General features: G+C 63.7%; 1 protein-coding gene across 1 annotated transcript; it reads right to left on the reverse strand.

The window, feature by feature from the left end:
- Nucleotides 1-2,658: 2,658 nt before the first annotated feature.
- Nucleotides 2,659-9,776, reverse strand: CDC34 (cell division cycle 34, ubiquitin conjugating enzyme). Its single transcript, XM_080812613.1, has 5 exons — nucleotides 9,522-9,776; nucleotides 6,948-7,034; nucleotides 6,732-6,829; nucleotides 5,814-5,948; nucleotides 2,659-2,911 (listed from the first exon to the last, which is right to left on the reverse strand). Exons 1-5 carry the CDS (start codon nucleotides 9,696-9,698, stop codon nucleotides 2,698-2,700), a joined length of 711 nt encoding a protein of 236 aa, XP_080668739.1. The 5' UTR covers nucleotides 9,699-9,776; the 3' UTR covers nucleotides 2,659-2,697.
- Between the last annotated feature and the right edge of the window lie 5,620 nt (nucleotides 9,777-15,396).

The following is a 15,396-nucleotide window of genomic DNA, read 5'->3' on the forward strand; positions in this document are numbered from 1 at the left end:
AGGCAGTCTGATCTCCTCCACGGAGTTCTTCCAAAGCAGCTCTCACTCTGCGGGACATGGAGCGATTAGGGTGTCCACCTGGCTGGTCCCAAGGGGAGAGGAGTCCCCTGAAAAGGATGGCCGCTCAAAGAAGGCGGAGGCATGCGGCTGTCCCGGCTCAGGGCACATTCAGTGTCTGGGACCACACAAGCTGATTCTTCCCCAGTCCCGGAGGCCGGCGGGTGGAAACGGGCCTCCCACGGCCAGTCAAGCTGTAGGCAGGGCTGGCTCCCCCGGAGGCTCCAGGACAGGACCCACGTCCTCGCCTCTCCTGGTTTTCAGAGACACAGATTCCGGTTCCGGAAGTAGGATACAGACAGCTCTGGAGCTGTCACTCTGCGGCTGACCCCGGGGGAGATGGTCTGGGCAGAACCTGGGCCTGGATCCCACTGTGCCTGAAACCCGTGGCCTTTCACTCCTGGAAGCTAATGAAGTTCCTTCTGACTCGAGTCAGTTTGAGTTGGGCATTTTGTCCTTTGCCGAAGCGGTCACTATAAAGGACAGCTGATCACAGGAGACCGCTGCACTCTCCCGTGTGCAGGGACTCTGGGGACAAGTCACCAGCCATCTTTTCATTTGGTGGCACTGGCAAGTGAGGCCAGATGGCCTGTCTTCATGCAGGAGGGTGTGTCAGGCCAGGGACGAGCTCAGGAGAAACTGGTATTTACAGTGTTCACACGTCCTGTCCAATGTGGCTGTAGCTGCCCCAGGACAAGCGGCCTGGCAGGCATCTAGACAGATGGCGCTCAGAATCTCAGATCAAGGACGAAACACCGTCTTATGCGGAGAGTGTGTCCCAAATACCACACAGGACACACACACGCTCTATTTTCCACAGAGCGTAAAAAGGATTTCTCAAGTTTTTACGTAACCTGGCTCCCTGTCTCTGTCTCGCGGCTTCCAACGCTCAGATCTGACACTGATGCCGAGTCCACGACAGGCTATAGCATTTGAACTGAGGCCTCAGGTACCACGGTCAGATGTGGGGGTGCAAAACTTCCATGGCAGCTGTGCGGGGGAGGGTTCAAGGGGCAACGACTCCCACCAAGAGGTGGGTCCGGGTCCCCTCCTCTCGGGTCTGGCAGGGCTCACCCACGCCTGCGTCTGAGTCTGTGCGGAAGCGATGCCCGTGGCCTCCGCGTGGGTGGACATGGCCTTGCTCTCGGCCCCTCTCCCTGGAGCCCGAGCCGCTGTGAGGAAGCCCAAGCGCCAGGGGAGGCCGCTGAGGACGCCCGCGGGCCCCCCAGACAGGGCGGGGCAGGGCAGGCCTCCCCCGTGCCCGTTCCCTTCCCGACCGGCTCCTAGCACAGTGTGCCAGCCACACGGGGGTTCACGGGAAGCCCGACCCCAGCCCAGGAAGTGCCTCCCGGCAGGAGGAAGTAAAGGGCAGCCGTGGGTCTCCTGGCCTCCAAGCCACTGGATGCTGAGAGGGCCACACACCTGGCCTCCACTCAGGAGTCTGGACCCCCGGGGTGCCCTGAGGCCCAAATTAGGAGCTGGGGGAGGGGAACAGGTGTAGCTGTCACAGGCCACACTACTCCCGTCAGCTGCGAGTCCCACCCAGAGGGGCCCTTGCCAGGCCGGCACTGCCAGCTCTCTGGGTTGAAGAGAAGCCAGAAACTGAAACAAGTGGGTGAACACTTCCAAGTCGGGAAGCCACCAGACCACAGGGTCTCACAGAGAGTAGCACCCACAGGCCTGAGGGCACACTAGTGAGGCAGTAGAGAGGCCCTGGCGAGCGGGCTGCGGCGGGGTCTCACTGGGCTCGCCCCGGACATCCTGGCTCCTTCTGCCCAGCTCCCTCCTGCGTGGGGTCAGCCAGATCCAGCCATGGTGCCCAGTCAGGCTGGGCATGTGCCCGTCTGACCCATGGGGGACCTCGTCCCGACTATGCCATCCGATCCTCAAGCTGGGCCACTCTGGACTTGTCAAGTTACACGGAATGAAGCCAAGGTCCTGGGTGACAGTGGCACGATGCAGGTCCCCTCGGGGATGCCGTGGGCCCAACAACTGGCACAGGGAGGCGGCTTACTGCCCCAAGGCCCCAGGGGGTGGGTGCGGGCCGGCAGCACGTGCTCTGCCCCAGGCCGCCAGGGTGTCAGTGGACACGCAGCCACCTCCTGCCCAGACCCCACAGCCCCGCGGGGCCCCCAGCATGTGTGTCCGGGTGCTTACAGGCCCCCTACCCCTGCGCCTGGCACGAAGGGTCACAGGCACGTGGGCCTGTCAGGATCCAGGGCTGGTGACAAACCGTTCTCTGCAGTCCTTTGTGGAGACCAGGGAGAGGTTGGTTCTCTAGCTTCTCATAAAGTCGTTTTATTTAGATTCCAAACAAACCAAAGCAGAGAAGAGGTGACCACAGGTGAACCCGTCCACGCACAAGCTGGGAGCCCACGGCTCTGGCCCCAGCCAGCAGGAGCCGCGGACGGGTGGGGGGTCCAGGTTCCTCAGGCCCCCGCCGCCCAGGCTGTCCCAACCTGGCAGGCGGCCCTCCCCTGGGAAGCAGAGGACCCAGGACACACGTGGGAGACGAGGGCGACCCCCGAGAGCAGACCACCCAAGGGGCCAGGCAGCACCCCTCCCGCGAGGCAGTCTCGGCGCCACACAGTCCGGGCCTGCTGAGGTAAAATCTGTAAGTTTATTCTTGGGGTCGTGGTGTCAGGACTCCTCGTTGCCAGAGTCGTCCTCGTCGTCCCCGAAGCAGCTGTCAGCCTCGGCCTCGGGCTCCCCGTCCTCGTAGTAGTCGTCATAGAAGAGGTCCGAGCCCTCGTCGGGCGCCGGGGCCTTGGTCTTCACACAGTACTCGGCCAGCGTGGTGGGCACCTTCACGCCATCCCGCTCCGCGTCCACCTTGGTCCCCAGGACCTGCTTCCTGGGGGAGAGATGGTCCTGTGGGCTACGGCTCTGTGCCCATCGGGGTTCCTCAACAGGAGCCCAGCCCTCAGGAGCCTGGATGCCGCGGGGAAGGGCCGGACAGGGCAGGGCCCACGGCACAGAGGACCCTGGCCACCAGAGACGAGCGGTTCCGTGCGACGGTCAGCACCCGTGGGAGGTGCGCGGCCACGCTGGCCGGGACAGCAGAGGTGCACCAGCAGGGACGGCGGGTCAGGACTGCCGCCGAACTTCCCATCCTGCGTTCGGTGCCTGGGCCACCGTGGCATGCACCACACACGGAGGGACGGAGGGACAGACGGACGGAGGTGTGGGGGCAGACAGGGAGAGCCAACGCTAGGAAGAAAACGGGGCTCGCACTCAGCCCAGCGCACTGGCTCCCCGGGGACAGCACAGCTCCCGAGGTGGGGGTCCTCTCACCCAGAGCCCGACGTGTGGGCACAAACCACCCCCAGAACGGACCCTCTGCAGGGCCAAGGACAACACATCCTGTCAACGCACCCGCTGGCAGAGCATGTGGGGAACACGGCTTGGCGGGGGCGGGTGGGGGCAGCAGCTCACATCGCCTCCCTCACGTGGGCACATGTGAGCGGCCTGCAGAGCCACAAGGGATAAAAACAGTCTGCTTTTAATTCTGGCGCCGCGTGGGCGGTGCCCGGGAAAAGAACCGGGGCGAGGCGGCGCGGGCAGGACCCTCAGGAGTCCAGCCGCACAGGGAGGGTCCCCCGGGCAGCAGCCTGACGGGCACTCCCGGCAGCCGCCACCAGCCCGGCTGCTCCTCATCGGCACAGCCCCAGAGCTGGGACCGCCTGGCCTTGGGGGAGAGCTTTCCTGGGACAACAGGGGGACAAGGAACCATGGGAAGGGGCCGCTCTGCGGGCGCGGGGTCACCGTAGGGCCAGGTGTGTGCGTGTGCGTGTGGCTAGGGGAACAGGCACTCGGACGCCACGAGCAACCCTGCACCCATCGTTCAGACGCTGCTCACAGAAACCACCACAGACCCAGCAAAAACAGGCCAGAGCCACCGAAGGAGGACGTGGTTTCAATCTAAGAAAAGAGAAGCAAAACCAGCAGAAAGCGGAGCAGATGCGAGGCTCCTGGCGACACTCTCCCCCATCCAGGTGTACCCGGCACACAGGGACCCGCGGGTCTGCGGACGACAGGGAGACGGACTAGCGGGGGTGGGGTGGGGGACGACGGCAGATGGACAGCGTGTGCTCGCGTGTGCGTGCGGGAGGCCGGGCAGAGCAGCAGCCGCGGAAGGTGCCGGGGGGGTGGGGGGGCTGGTCTCGGGGCAGTGGCACGTGCGGGTGTCTGCAAGGCCCCACCTACCCGGTGACTGTTCAGTGACCTGCTAAGATCACAGGGCTTCCTTTTTGTTTCTGTCACGGAGGCGTCACCCCCTCACCCACGTGAGCTCCTGTAGCTTTAGCCACACGGAACTGTGCCAATTTCAAGGGCGCAGCGGTGAGTTCTGACACACGGATGTCCTGCGGCACCGCCCCCTCAGCCCCGGGGATCCCACTTCCACGACAGCCAGGCGTGCCCCCGACCCAGGGACGACCCTGCGGGTACGTGCCAGGACTGCGGCCGGAACGCTCCCGAGGGTGCTGCTGGGGACGCCGCCCCTGCTCCTCTGGAGGGAACACTCAGACCTCGACCGGGGTCGTAACGCAGCTTTGCGCAGACCTTACTCCTCTTTCTGGGTAAAGAATACACGAGTTTTTGGAAAAACCTAACAAAGGGTTAAGTTCGTCCCCCACTAGTCCATAAAGCGCATTACAAAGAAACAATGGACAATGGACACAGAGCGGCTGACAGGCCAGAGAAAAGGAGGTCAGGCAGCTCTGGTGCCCGAGCCCTAAACCACGTCCAGCCCTGGTCCCGCCCGCTCCGGAACAGCATTCCTTCTCCAGAGGGTTTCTTTGCAGCCACCATCACTTGCTTATCACTGGAAAGGACCAACACGAGAGCTGGAGGCTTAGTCCTGCCGGATCCCTACACAACACGCTGCTTGTAAAACCAGGAAAAACGTGTACTTTCCAAAAAAAGAAAGTGATTTTCTAAACACATTAATACTGTGATCCTTTTCTGCCTTTACAAAATAACTCGAAGTTCTGGGGCGCCTGGGTGGCTCAGTGGGTTGAGCCTCTGCCTTCGGCTCAGGTCATCATCTCAGGGTCCTGGGATCGAGCCCCGCATCGGGCTCTCTGCTCAGTGGGGAGCCTGTTCCCCTGCTCTCTGCCTACTTGTGATGTCTCTTTCTCTCAAATAAATAAATAAAATCCTTAAAAAAAAACCAAAACTCAAAGTTTCAAAATTACAAATGCGAATGATGTTCACCTCAGGAAATCATGAGAAAAAATAGAACGTGACACGAGAAAAACATGCCCCCCCCCCCAAAAGAAAAGGCATGAAAGCGAAGTTGAGGGCAAGAGTCAGTCTGGGAAGGACTCGACCAGCAAACCAGCCCCATCTGGGGAACACTTGGCATGGGGCAAGCAGGGGGCTGGGCTGCCTGGGACGGACAGGAGTGGTATGACCCTGTTCGAGCTTGGGGGGTGGGGGCTCGTGTGCACACATGCTATCAGGCCCGACCACACGTGCTCCCGGGGCCCAGACTCCGCATCACAAGGCTCAGGCGCCGCGAACTACACACACGGCAGACACACGGACCACGTGCTTGTAGCACTAGAGCCTCCCATGTGACACAGAGAGAGAACGTCCATTTTCATAAAAAGAGTGGGGTGGGGGGCACCACGAACAGAGGGAACTAGGAAGAGCCAGTGTGCTGGCCTGAGCCTGGCTGCCCACCCCCCCAGCGACGGGGTCTCCCTCCCGGGCCCACTGCCTACGGGCAAACCGCAGGTGCGCGGCCTCACCTGATGATGTCCGTGTACTCCCGGTCTTTGCCCTTGCTCTCTTTCCACTTCCTGTACATCACAGAGGCGTCCACGTTGGCCGGCGAGAAGGTGTTAGGTTCATTGAGGAGCGAGATGACACTCAGCAGGATGGTCCTGAGTGTGTGGGGGGCGGAGGTGGGGGTGGCGTCAGCCGGGGCGGCATGCTCTCTGGCCACACCACCCCCAGGAGCCAGGCCTAGCGCCACAGTATTCGTGGACACACCCAGGGGCCAGCACCCACCCGGGGAACCCCTCAACCCCCAACCCTGTAGGTGACGCCACTGCCGCAGGTTTCCGTCTCAGGACCCTTGAAGAATACGGGCTGACTCCTAGCCCCTGCCCCGCACGCCAGCCCGGCCTGGGGAAAGGACACGTGTGGGCAGCTAGGACCACCTTCATTCCACATGTCCCTGTTCCCAGGGCGTCCTGCAGGCAAGTGGGTCCCTCCGTGCCACCAGCTTTCATTATGGCTTGGGCTGAACTAAAGACATGAAGGCCAGGAGGCAGGGTGAGGGGCCCGGCCCTGAAACAGCGGTGACTGGCCTCCGTGGGGGGACTGAGGAAAGAGGCCAGGTCGGGGAACTGTGGGAGAGAAAACAAGGACTGGAGATTCCCGGTGGCTGTTCCCAAGGGTGGATGGGGCACGGGGCACCAGGAAATGAGGGGAGAGGGTCTTTGGGGCCCCCAGCATCCGGGCGGGAGGACAGTTTGGACGGACTGCGCAGCACCGCAGGGAGTCATGGCCCTGAGAGCAACAGACACGTGTCCTCCCACATCTGTGTCCCCAGGCCTGGCCAGCTTCGAGCAGGCCCCACAGGAGCCGAGTCGGGAGGGCTGCTGGGGGACAGGGGACCCTGTGCTGCGCAGCGCCTCCAACAGGGCCTGGTCCAGCCTCACCTGACATTCTGGGTGGGGTTCCACCGCTCTGAGGGCAACTCCCCGCTCTGGGGGTCATCGACCGGGGGGTGGAGGATGGAGATGCACACGTCCCCCGTCTGTGTGGGGACAGGAAAGGGGATCAGTGCCCACACCACAGCCCTCTCCCATCAGGCAGTGCGGCATCTCCCCCCCCATATGGAGACGCTGGGGGCGGGGCGTGCCTGGCAGACTCACCTCGTAGATGTTGGGGTGCCACATCTTGGTCAGGAACCGGAAGGCCGGCGGGGAGTACGGATAGTCGATGGGGAACTTGAGGCGCGCCTGGGGAGGGGCAGAGAGCAGGAGGCTCAGCCAGTGCTGGCTTCTGTTTGGGGACTGTGCCCACGGACGCGCGAACGAGGACATCAGCCAGGACAGACACCCCCACCACGAGAGGGCGGCCTGGACCCTGCCTGCCACACACTCAAAGGCCTCCTAGGACTATTCGGGGTCACCTGGGCTGCTCCAGGCCCCCGCCCCGTTGCTGAGGAGCAGCTCTAAGGGCCATTCTCTCAGTGCAGCCCTGTGGAGGGACCAGGAGCCAGGCCCCAGGGAGCATGGCAGGTTCAGGTCAGCACACAGCTCCAGGCTGGTGGGGCCCTGGGGACGCTGCACCCCCAGCACGATGGTGGACTCCCAGCCTCAGTTTCCAGGTTGTGGGGAAAATGAAAATAGACGTGCATTCACTCAGCAATCACTCCCAACACCTCTGTGGTCTGGGCCCTGTGGGAGGAGATGAGTCGGTGCTGGACGGACGGTGCTGGACAGACAGTTCTCCCATAACCGTCCATCGCGGGAGACCAGGAAAGCAGGCAGGAAGGTCATGGGGGCAGACCGGGGAGGGCCTCCTGCCCAGGTGACAGAGCTGCTGAGGCCTCAGCAGGTAAAAAAGCTTCGTTTGCTTGTGTAAGCCCCAGTCCTGGACATCGCGATGCCCGGCCCAGGATCCTGGTGGTGCTCCAGGCACTCAGGGGCGAGCCTGTGTGCTGGGAGCCAAAGCTGGGCACCTGTGCTACAACTGCCCCAGGCCCATCTTTGGGAAGTCACCCTCCGGGGCACGGGGCACTTGGGGCATTTAGGGGAAGCCCTTCTGTTCTGGGGTGACCATGCTGAGGCCCAGGAGGGAGAGAACTCGCTGTGACTACAGGGAAAACCTAGACCTCGGAACCTGCCCTACAGGTTTCTAAGTGAGGGCCCTGAGAACAGGTGCGGCCCAGAGGCCTCCTGGCACCAAACACCCACCAAGTCCCGCCGCATCCTGTTTCAAGCGTCCCCAGGGAGGACTTCGCTCCTGAGCAAATGGGGCCCAGAGAAGGAAAGTGCCATGCCCAAAGACACACAGCGAGTTCGCTGGGGCCCTGAACTGCTTCCCTCTGGCACCCCCTTCTGCCCACCACACTGCCCGAGGCCCACTGTGGCTTACGAGGCCAGGCTGACGGGGAAGACGTGGGGGAAACTGGCTGGGAAGTGATGGTGGCCCTTGGGTACTTCCCAGCCCTGCATTTCCTCACCTCCTCTCCCCGCCCAGTCCCACCCAGACAAGAGGACACAGTGGGTGACACCCCCCCCCGCCCCCAGGCCACGCTGGCTTCGTGGAGGACAGGACCTATGGCCGATGTGTTTGAAACCTTCTCTAGGCACATGGGATGAAGCCCGCCTCCCCAATGCCAGCCTGAGGATCTACCCACAATGCGCGGCAACCAGGTGGTGGGCAAAAGTCAGAAACCCACACCCTCTCCTTCCAGACCCGCCACCTCACTTAGCGTCTGGCCTGCCTGGTTTCCGGGTGCGAGTCCACCATCCTGTGGTGTGTGACAGACCTCTGTCCTGGGAGCACCACCCGCAGGGCTGTGCAGCCTCTTGGCAGGCAGGGGTGGGGTGGGGTGGGGTGGGGCTTGTTCCAGGCTGAGGGCTCACTCCCCAGCCTCTCACGCAGGGAGACCCCTTGCCCTGTGCCTCTGGCTTCAAAAGCAAAGCCCTGCAACCTGAGAGGGTCCTTCCACGGCCCCGTCTGGGCTCCGCCGGTGAGGTAGAGAGGGCTGCCGGAGTCCTGGCCTGAGTCCTTTGTCACACTCGTCGGAAACACAGCCAGGCCCAGGGACGGCACCCCCTCCCTGCTCCCAGCAACAACAAAGGAGAACTGCTCTGGAGAGTGGGATCTGGGCCCCTAGTGGCCACCTGCTCGCGGTGGAACCCAGAAAAGCGGGCCGCGGAGAGAGAGGGGCCCAGGGTCCACCAGGGCACAGGCTGCGGTGTGGCTCCCGGGGACAAAGTGGGCGGTGGCAGTGACAAGTGCAGCAGCCCCAGGGCCCGCCCGAGAGAACAGGTTACATAAAGCTCGGGATGGAGCCAAGAGAGCCTGCCCCGCTGCTATCGGGAAGGGTGGCCGCTTTCCAAGCAGGCCCCAGCTGGCAAGGCCCCATCCGGGCCTTTGTTGGCGCCCCGGCAAGTGGCGGCGCCGCAGGCCCCCCAGGCTGGCCTCCCTCCCGCTCTCCCCCAACCCCGTGGTCCCCAACAATAGGGCTCGCCGGGCCTGGGGAGGCTCTTTGTCTCCTCCGGGCAGGGGGCGGGGAAGGCAGCCGAGGGCCCGGGTCTGCCAGGGGCTGAGGCCAGCAAAGAGCCCCACACCCGAACCGGCCGGCGGCGTTCCCGGGGCTCCCCTCGGGGCTCCCGGAGCCCGGCTGGGGAAGCGGGGGCTGCAGCTGCTTCCCAGGGGCCGCCCGAGGGGAGGGGCCCGACGGGAACCGGGGCCGCGAGCCGCGGGCTCACCTTGAAGTAGCCGCCCTCGTAGTAGGTGTTGGGGGGCCCGAAGATGGCCACCTCCCAGTTGTACAGGTCACCCTCGTCCACTAGGGTCACCCGGAAGCCCTCCACCGGCTCCTCCTGCAGCCCCTTGAGCTCGAGCAGCAGCGCCTTCTGCGAGCTGGGCACCAGCGGCCGGGCCATGGCGGCGGCGGCGGCGGGGCCCGGGGTCGGGGGCGCGCTGGGCCGCGGGGCCGCCGCGGGGGCGCGGGACGGGCCGGGCCGCGCGCCGGCCGGGAGGGCGCCGGGGCCGGGGCCGCCGCCGCCGCCTTCTTCCTCTACGCCGCCGCCGCCGCCGCCGCTCGGGACCCCTGTGCGCTCCACTCGCCCCGGCGCCGCCGCCGCCGCCCGCCCGGCGCTCGCCTCGGCCTGGCCCGCGCGCCCCGCCCCGCGCTGCGCCTGCGCGCCGCCGCCGGGCCCCCTCCCCGACTGCGCCTGCGCGCCGCGGCAGGGCCCCGGACTGAGCCTGCGCGCCCGCCCGCGGGGCACACCGGGAAGTGGAGTCCCCGCCCCCGGCCCGCGGAGCGCGCAGGCGCGACCGCCGGGAGGGACGGGGTGGGGGGCGAGCGCGCAGGCGCCTTGGCGCTTCCGACCCCCGGGAGGCCGCCGGTGCCGCCCCCCGCTCCGACGAGCATCCGGGATGCCTGTGCGCGGGGAGGCGGGCAGGGCTGGGCTGCGTCGTCCCGGCACGGGCCGCAAGGCTTTTGGTTGTTTTTTTTTTTTATGACGTCCCCGCGAGGGGTGGGGCCTGGGGCGGGGAATTGGGGAGCCGGGCCGGGGGCGGGTCGGGGCGGGGTCCTCTGGCCCGGGCGGGGCGGAGGCCGGCGGAGTCCCTTCTCGGGCGGGTCTGGGCGAGCGGAAAGGGAGGCCCTGCCGGCCGTGGGGAGGCGGGAGGGCGGAGTGAGAGCCCGGGCCCCCGACGGGCGGTGCCTCAGTTTCCCGTCCGGGGAGCTGAGAGTGGGGTCGAGCGTGGGGCGGGGTGCGGAGGCCCCGCGAGCTTAGTGGGACCCGAGGCCGAGGCGAGGAGGAACCGCGCTGCTCGCGTCGGTCGGACGAGCTGGACTCGCGAGCGGCGGCACGGGCTCCCCGGAGAGGCTGGGCCGAGGAGTGGACTCCGCTTTCGGCACCCGCTCCGGCCGAGCCCCCAGACCGAGTCCCCCCGCGGACGAGCCCCGGGCCTGGCTGTGCCCTCATCTTCCCAGCTCTCCCTTCGTCCCGACGGCGCCTGGGCTCGGCCCGGGCTGGTCCTGGACCCACGCGCCCCCGCCGGGGCACTTGGCGTGAGAGCAGAGCCTGGTGCCCAGGCGTCCGGCTTCCACATCCCCACATCCTCGGGCTGACAGCTCCCCGGGCGGTGGGCGTGGCGCTACGGTGTGGCGCTGTGGCCGAGCGCGGGGCCACCCACAGCTGCAGGGGTTGTGCCCGGACCCCTGGCCCCTGGCCCCTGGCCGTGGCCCATGTGAGGACAGGCAGGTAAACCTGCCCGAGACAAAGCAAAATTCCGATGTGGGGACAGGGACGGAGGACTCTGAGGAGGATCCCTGGGCCGAGCTGCGTCAGGGCCGGGGCCCTGACTGGCTCACCTCTGCCCTGCACCCTGGGGGACCTGGAGCAGGCCCGTTGTGGGTAGAAAGGTCGGTGTGCCTTTTGCTAAGGGTTCCAGGTGTTCTCACCGTCCTTCTCTGCCTAGAGCACCAACGTCTGCCCTGTGGCGACTTGTTGGTAAGTAGTACTTAGAACTAACCGTGGTTGTCCCAGACAGGTTTCCCAGGATCTCCCTATGTCAGCCGCACATCCCCACAAAGCATGGGGTGGGGGGCTGGTTCTGGAAAGGAAAAGGGAGGTGCTCCAGCAGGTGCCACATGGGGCCTCAGCCCCCAGGAAGGTCTGCTCCTGGGGCTCTGAAATGTTCTGGGGTGCTGGTCATCTGCGGTTTCTGCCTGTCGTCTGTCCACAGCATCTCGATTTTCTCTTGGGGGCGTCCCATTCTTAGTCTGTAAGGTTCAGATTGGACGGGCCTCCGAACCTTGGCTGTAGGGAGGGTCACCCAGTCCCCAGAGCACTCCGGGTCCCTTGCTGCTGTGGGTTGGATTAGGAACAGCACGTGGCTCATCTAGTAAGATGTGACTGTGGGACTTTTTTTTTTTTTTTAAAGATTTATTTATTTATTTATTTGACAGACAGAGATCACAAGTAGGCAAAGAGGCAGGCAGAGAGACAGAGAGAGGAGGAAGCAGGCTCCCTGCTGAGCAGAGAGCCCGATGTGGGGTCCGATCCCAGGACCCTGGGATCATGGCCTGCGCCGAAGGCAGAGGCTTTAACCCACTGAGCCACACAGGCGCCCCGTGACTGTGGGACTTTTCCAGAGAACATCGGGTCCCAGTGGCTGAGCTGGCAGGGCCTGGGCCTGGAGAAATGGGGCCATCTCATCACCACAAGCCTTCTGAACCCGCGTGGCACTCAGGAACCTGAGTCCCTGGACGAGAAAGTGCCATAACCCTGTGTGTGCTCCCGGATCCAGCCGGGCTGACCTTCCCTGAAAGCCCCCAAAATGCAGACTGATAGATTTCCTCTGTTCCTACTCAGCCGGTCTGACTTGGGCCTTCCCTTACATGTTGCAGAAGAGCCTGCATTCAGATTTAAGTTCTGCGGCCACCTTGGAGATGGTCCTCAGATGCTAAGCCGAGTCCCAGTTTCTCTGTACGACGAGTTACATGAGATGACGTCTAAAACGCTCTCCTCGTGGCCCCTCAAGAGGTTATGGACCGGCACACCAGAGCATTTGGCTGCCATTCTGCCTGCTGAGAAGGAAGACCTGATTTCAGGAGGCGGGGGGGGGGGGGGAGTGCAGGGGTGAAGCGGAAGGATGCAGGGGGGAACGTGGCCTCAAGGGCGGGGACCTGGAGTCTCAGGGGCTGGTGTGCTCTGCGCACGGGCTTCAAGGCCAGCTCCGCCTCCTTCTGGCTGCGCCCTTGGGGCTGGGTTCTGGTAGAAAATAATGCCCCCACGGCTGCCCACGTTGTAATCTCGGCCTGTGATTATGTTACTTTCCAGGACAAAAGGGACTTTGCAGGTAAGATTAAGAATCTTGAGATGGTGTGGCCGTTGGGCGTCTGCCTTCGACTCAGGTCCTGATCCCAGGGTCCTGGGGTGGAACGCCACGTCCAGCTCCCTGCTCGGCGGGAAGCCCGCTTCTCCCTCTCACTCCCCCTGCCTGTGTTCCCTCTCTTGTTCACTCTCTCTGTCAAATAAGTAAAATCTTTAAAAAAAAAAAAAAAAAGCCTGAGGTGGGAAGGGATGCCTGGCTGGCTCAGTCAGTAGAGTGTGCAATGCTTTTTATTTATATTTTAAGATTTTATTAGTTTCAGAGAGTGAGAGAGGAGAGAGTGGCAGAGGGAGAGGGCGAGGGACTGAGCAGGACCCTGGGATCATGACCTGAGCTGAAGGCAGATGCTAAACCGGCTGAGCCACCCAGGCGCCCTGAGCGTGTGACTCTTGATCTCAGGGTCCTGAGTTCAGGCCCCACGTTGGGTGTAGAGCTAACATTAAAAAAAAAGGGGGGGGGCGCCTGGGTGGCTCAGTGGGTTAAAGCCTCTGATCGAGCTGGGATCGAGCCCCACATCAGGTTCTCTGCTCGGCAGGGAGCCTGCTTCCCTCTCTCTCTCTGCCTGCCTCTCTGCCTACTTGTGATCTCTGTCTGTCAAATAAATAAGTAAAATCTTCAAAAAAAAAAAAAAAGAATCTTGATATAGATTATCTTGGGTAATACTGTTGGCCCCCTACTGAGAGGGTCAGAGTCCAAGACATGGACCAAGCCTATGAGGCTGGTGGTGAGGATGGGGGAGGGGGGCTGCGGGCGGGGGATGTGCGGCCTCTGGGAGCCGGGTGGGAGGCAGGAGCCAGTCCCCCTGGGGCCGGGGTTTTAGGGCCTCTAGGCCCAGAACTGTCAGAGGGTCCGTGTGTGGTGATTTGTTACGACAGCCACAGGAACTGAATACACTTACATCTATGAGTTTCAGAGTCATCCACTGGAAAATTGATGGGTGGATTCGTGAGCTTATGTGCAGAAATCTAGGTGCTGGGGGGGCAGCCGTGGCGAAAACCAGCAAAGCCCTCAGCTCGGGGAGCCAGGGAGAGAGTCATAAACAGGCTGGAAATTCAGTAGCAACAGTAGCTGTGAAGACAGTGCGGGTGAGCGTTAGCGGGGGGCGGGGGGCGGGGGGAGCACCATTCTGGAGAGTGGTCCGTGGGGAAGGGGTCCCTCAGGAGGTGGCGTTGAGCAGAGACCAGAGTGGAGTGAGGAAGCGAGGCCCACGGGACTGGAGGAACAGTATGACGGAAAGAGTGAATCGCACGTACAACAGCCCTGCGGTGGGGACAAGTGGCTGGAGGCCAGGGTGCCTGGGGCCGAGTGAAGGGACACAGGCCAGAAAAGCAGCTGGAGAGTCCCCCGGGTCCGCTTTCTTGAGTGCTGGCTTCGTTCACAGGACTTGTGGTGACGGAATTCAGACCCAGGTACTCCCAGCTCAGCCACCTTAGAAAAAATCCCAGGGCTGAGCACAGGGTTCCTGGAGCACTTGGATGGGCTGGTGGGCTGGGCAGGGGGGCCGGAGCAGTGTGCAGGAGGAGAGGGTGGGATGGAGCTGGGAAGGGGGCCGAAGAGGGCCAGATGACGGGGCAGGAGGAGGCATCTGGCCAGCCCCGGACCTCCGTGGCCCAGGAGCTTCTATGGATACCACAAGCCCCAGGGGAGCCCCAGGTTCGGGAGGGTGACTGGAGGGTCTGTCCTGGGTACGGCAGGCCTGGGATGTCCCCAGAAGACAGCCGGCTGGTTTGCTCTCAAGGGCTGGGCAAGGGACCCAAGCTACGGATTTGAGAACCCATGGGGTCCAGGCAGTCACTGAAGCCGTGGGGGGTGCACGTGGAGAGCAGGGTAGGGGGGCTGCTGGAAGGGGGAGGTTCGTCGGGTTCCGTGGTCCACACTGCTGTGACGTCCAGGGAGGGGGTTCATGTCAGCTTCCCAGGACTCTGTCGGCTGGCAGAGCTCCAGCCAGGATCATGACACACAGGCCTTCTGGACCCCAGATCAAGCACCCAGGAGACCTGGAGAGGCCGTGGGGGCAGTGGTCCTGGCTGGGGCTGGCCTCCGTCTGATCCGGGGGGGCCCTGGAGCCTGAGCTGCACCAAAGACATCTGAGACAAGGGGGCTGGCTCCGGTATGCCCTGGTCCTCACTCATGGGCAACTCCTGCCCCACAAGGAGTGGGGGAGCCTCCCGGGCTATGCAGCTCCCCTGCACAGGGGAGACGCCCGCCACACGTTGCCCACCCTGGCTTCTGATGACTAGGAGGGAGTGGCCACCTCGGGGGGCCACGGAGCAGACTGGAGGTGGCCTTGGCCCCCGAGTCTCCCGGGAGTTGCCTGCCTACCATCCCTGTCTTGGCTTCTGGGACAGGTGTGCACGTGACACAGGTGGTCTGCCTGTCTGCAGGCCTGACACTTGCTTCCCGCTGCCGCCCAGCCCCGTGGCAGCCACAGTACAGACACGTTGGGTGCACTTCCCTTGTGGGGCCACAGCAGAACAGCACGGTGACGGCCCCCATGCGCTGAGCGGGCGCTTTTCATGAGTCTTCCAGGAGCCTATCTCTGCACGACAGACAACCGACAGCTTTGGGGCTGGAAACGGTTACTTGTTCAGTCCGTGAGTCTGCAGAGCAGCCCCCGCCCGTGTCCCGATCTTCTCGCAACATGGCTCCCGGGTGCGTGGGTGAACCCTGCTGGCGGTGGCATGTGCCACCTTTTGTGACCTAGCCGTGGAAATTCGGTAATGTCACGAGGGCCAC

The sequence above is a fragment of the Martes martes genome (assembly GCF_963455335.1).
Source record: "Martes martes genome assembly, chromosome: 1".
NCBI classification, from domain to species: domain Eukaryota; kingdom Metazoa; phylum Chordata; class Mammalia; order Carnivora; family Mustelidae; genus Martes; species Martes martes.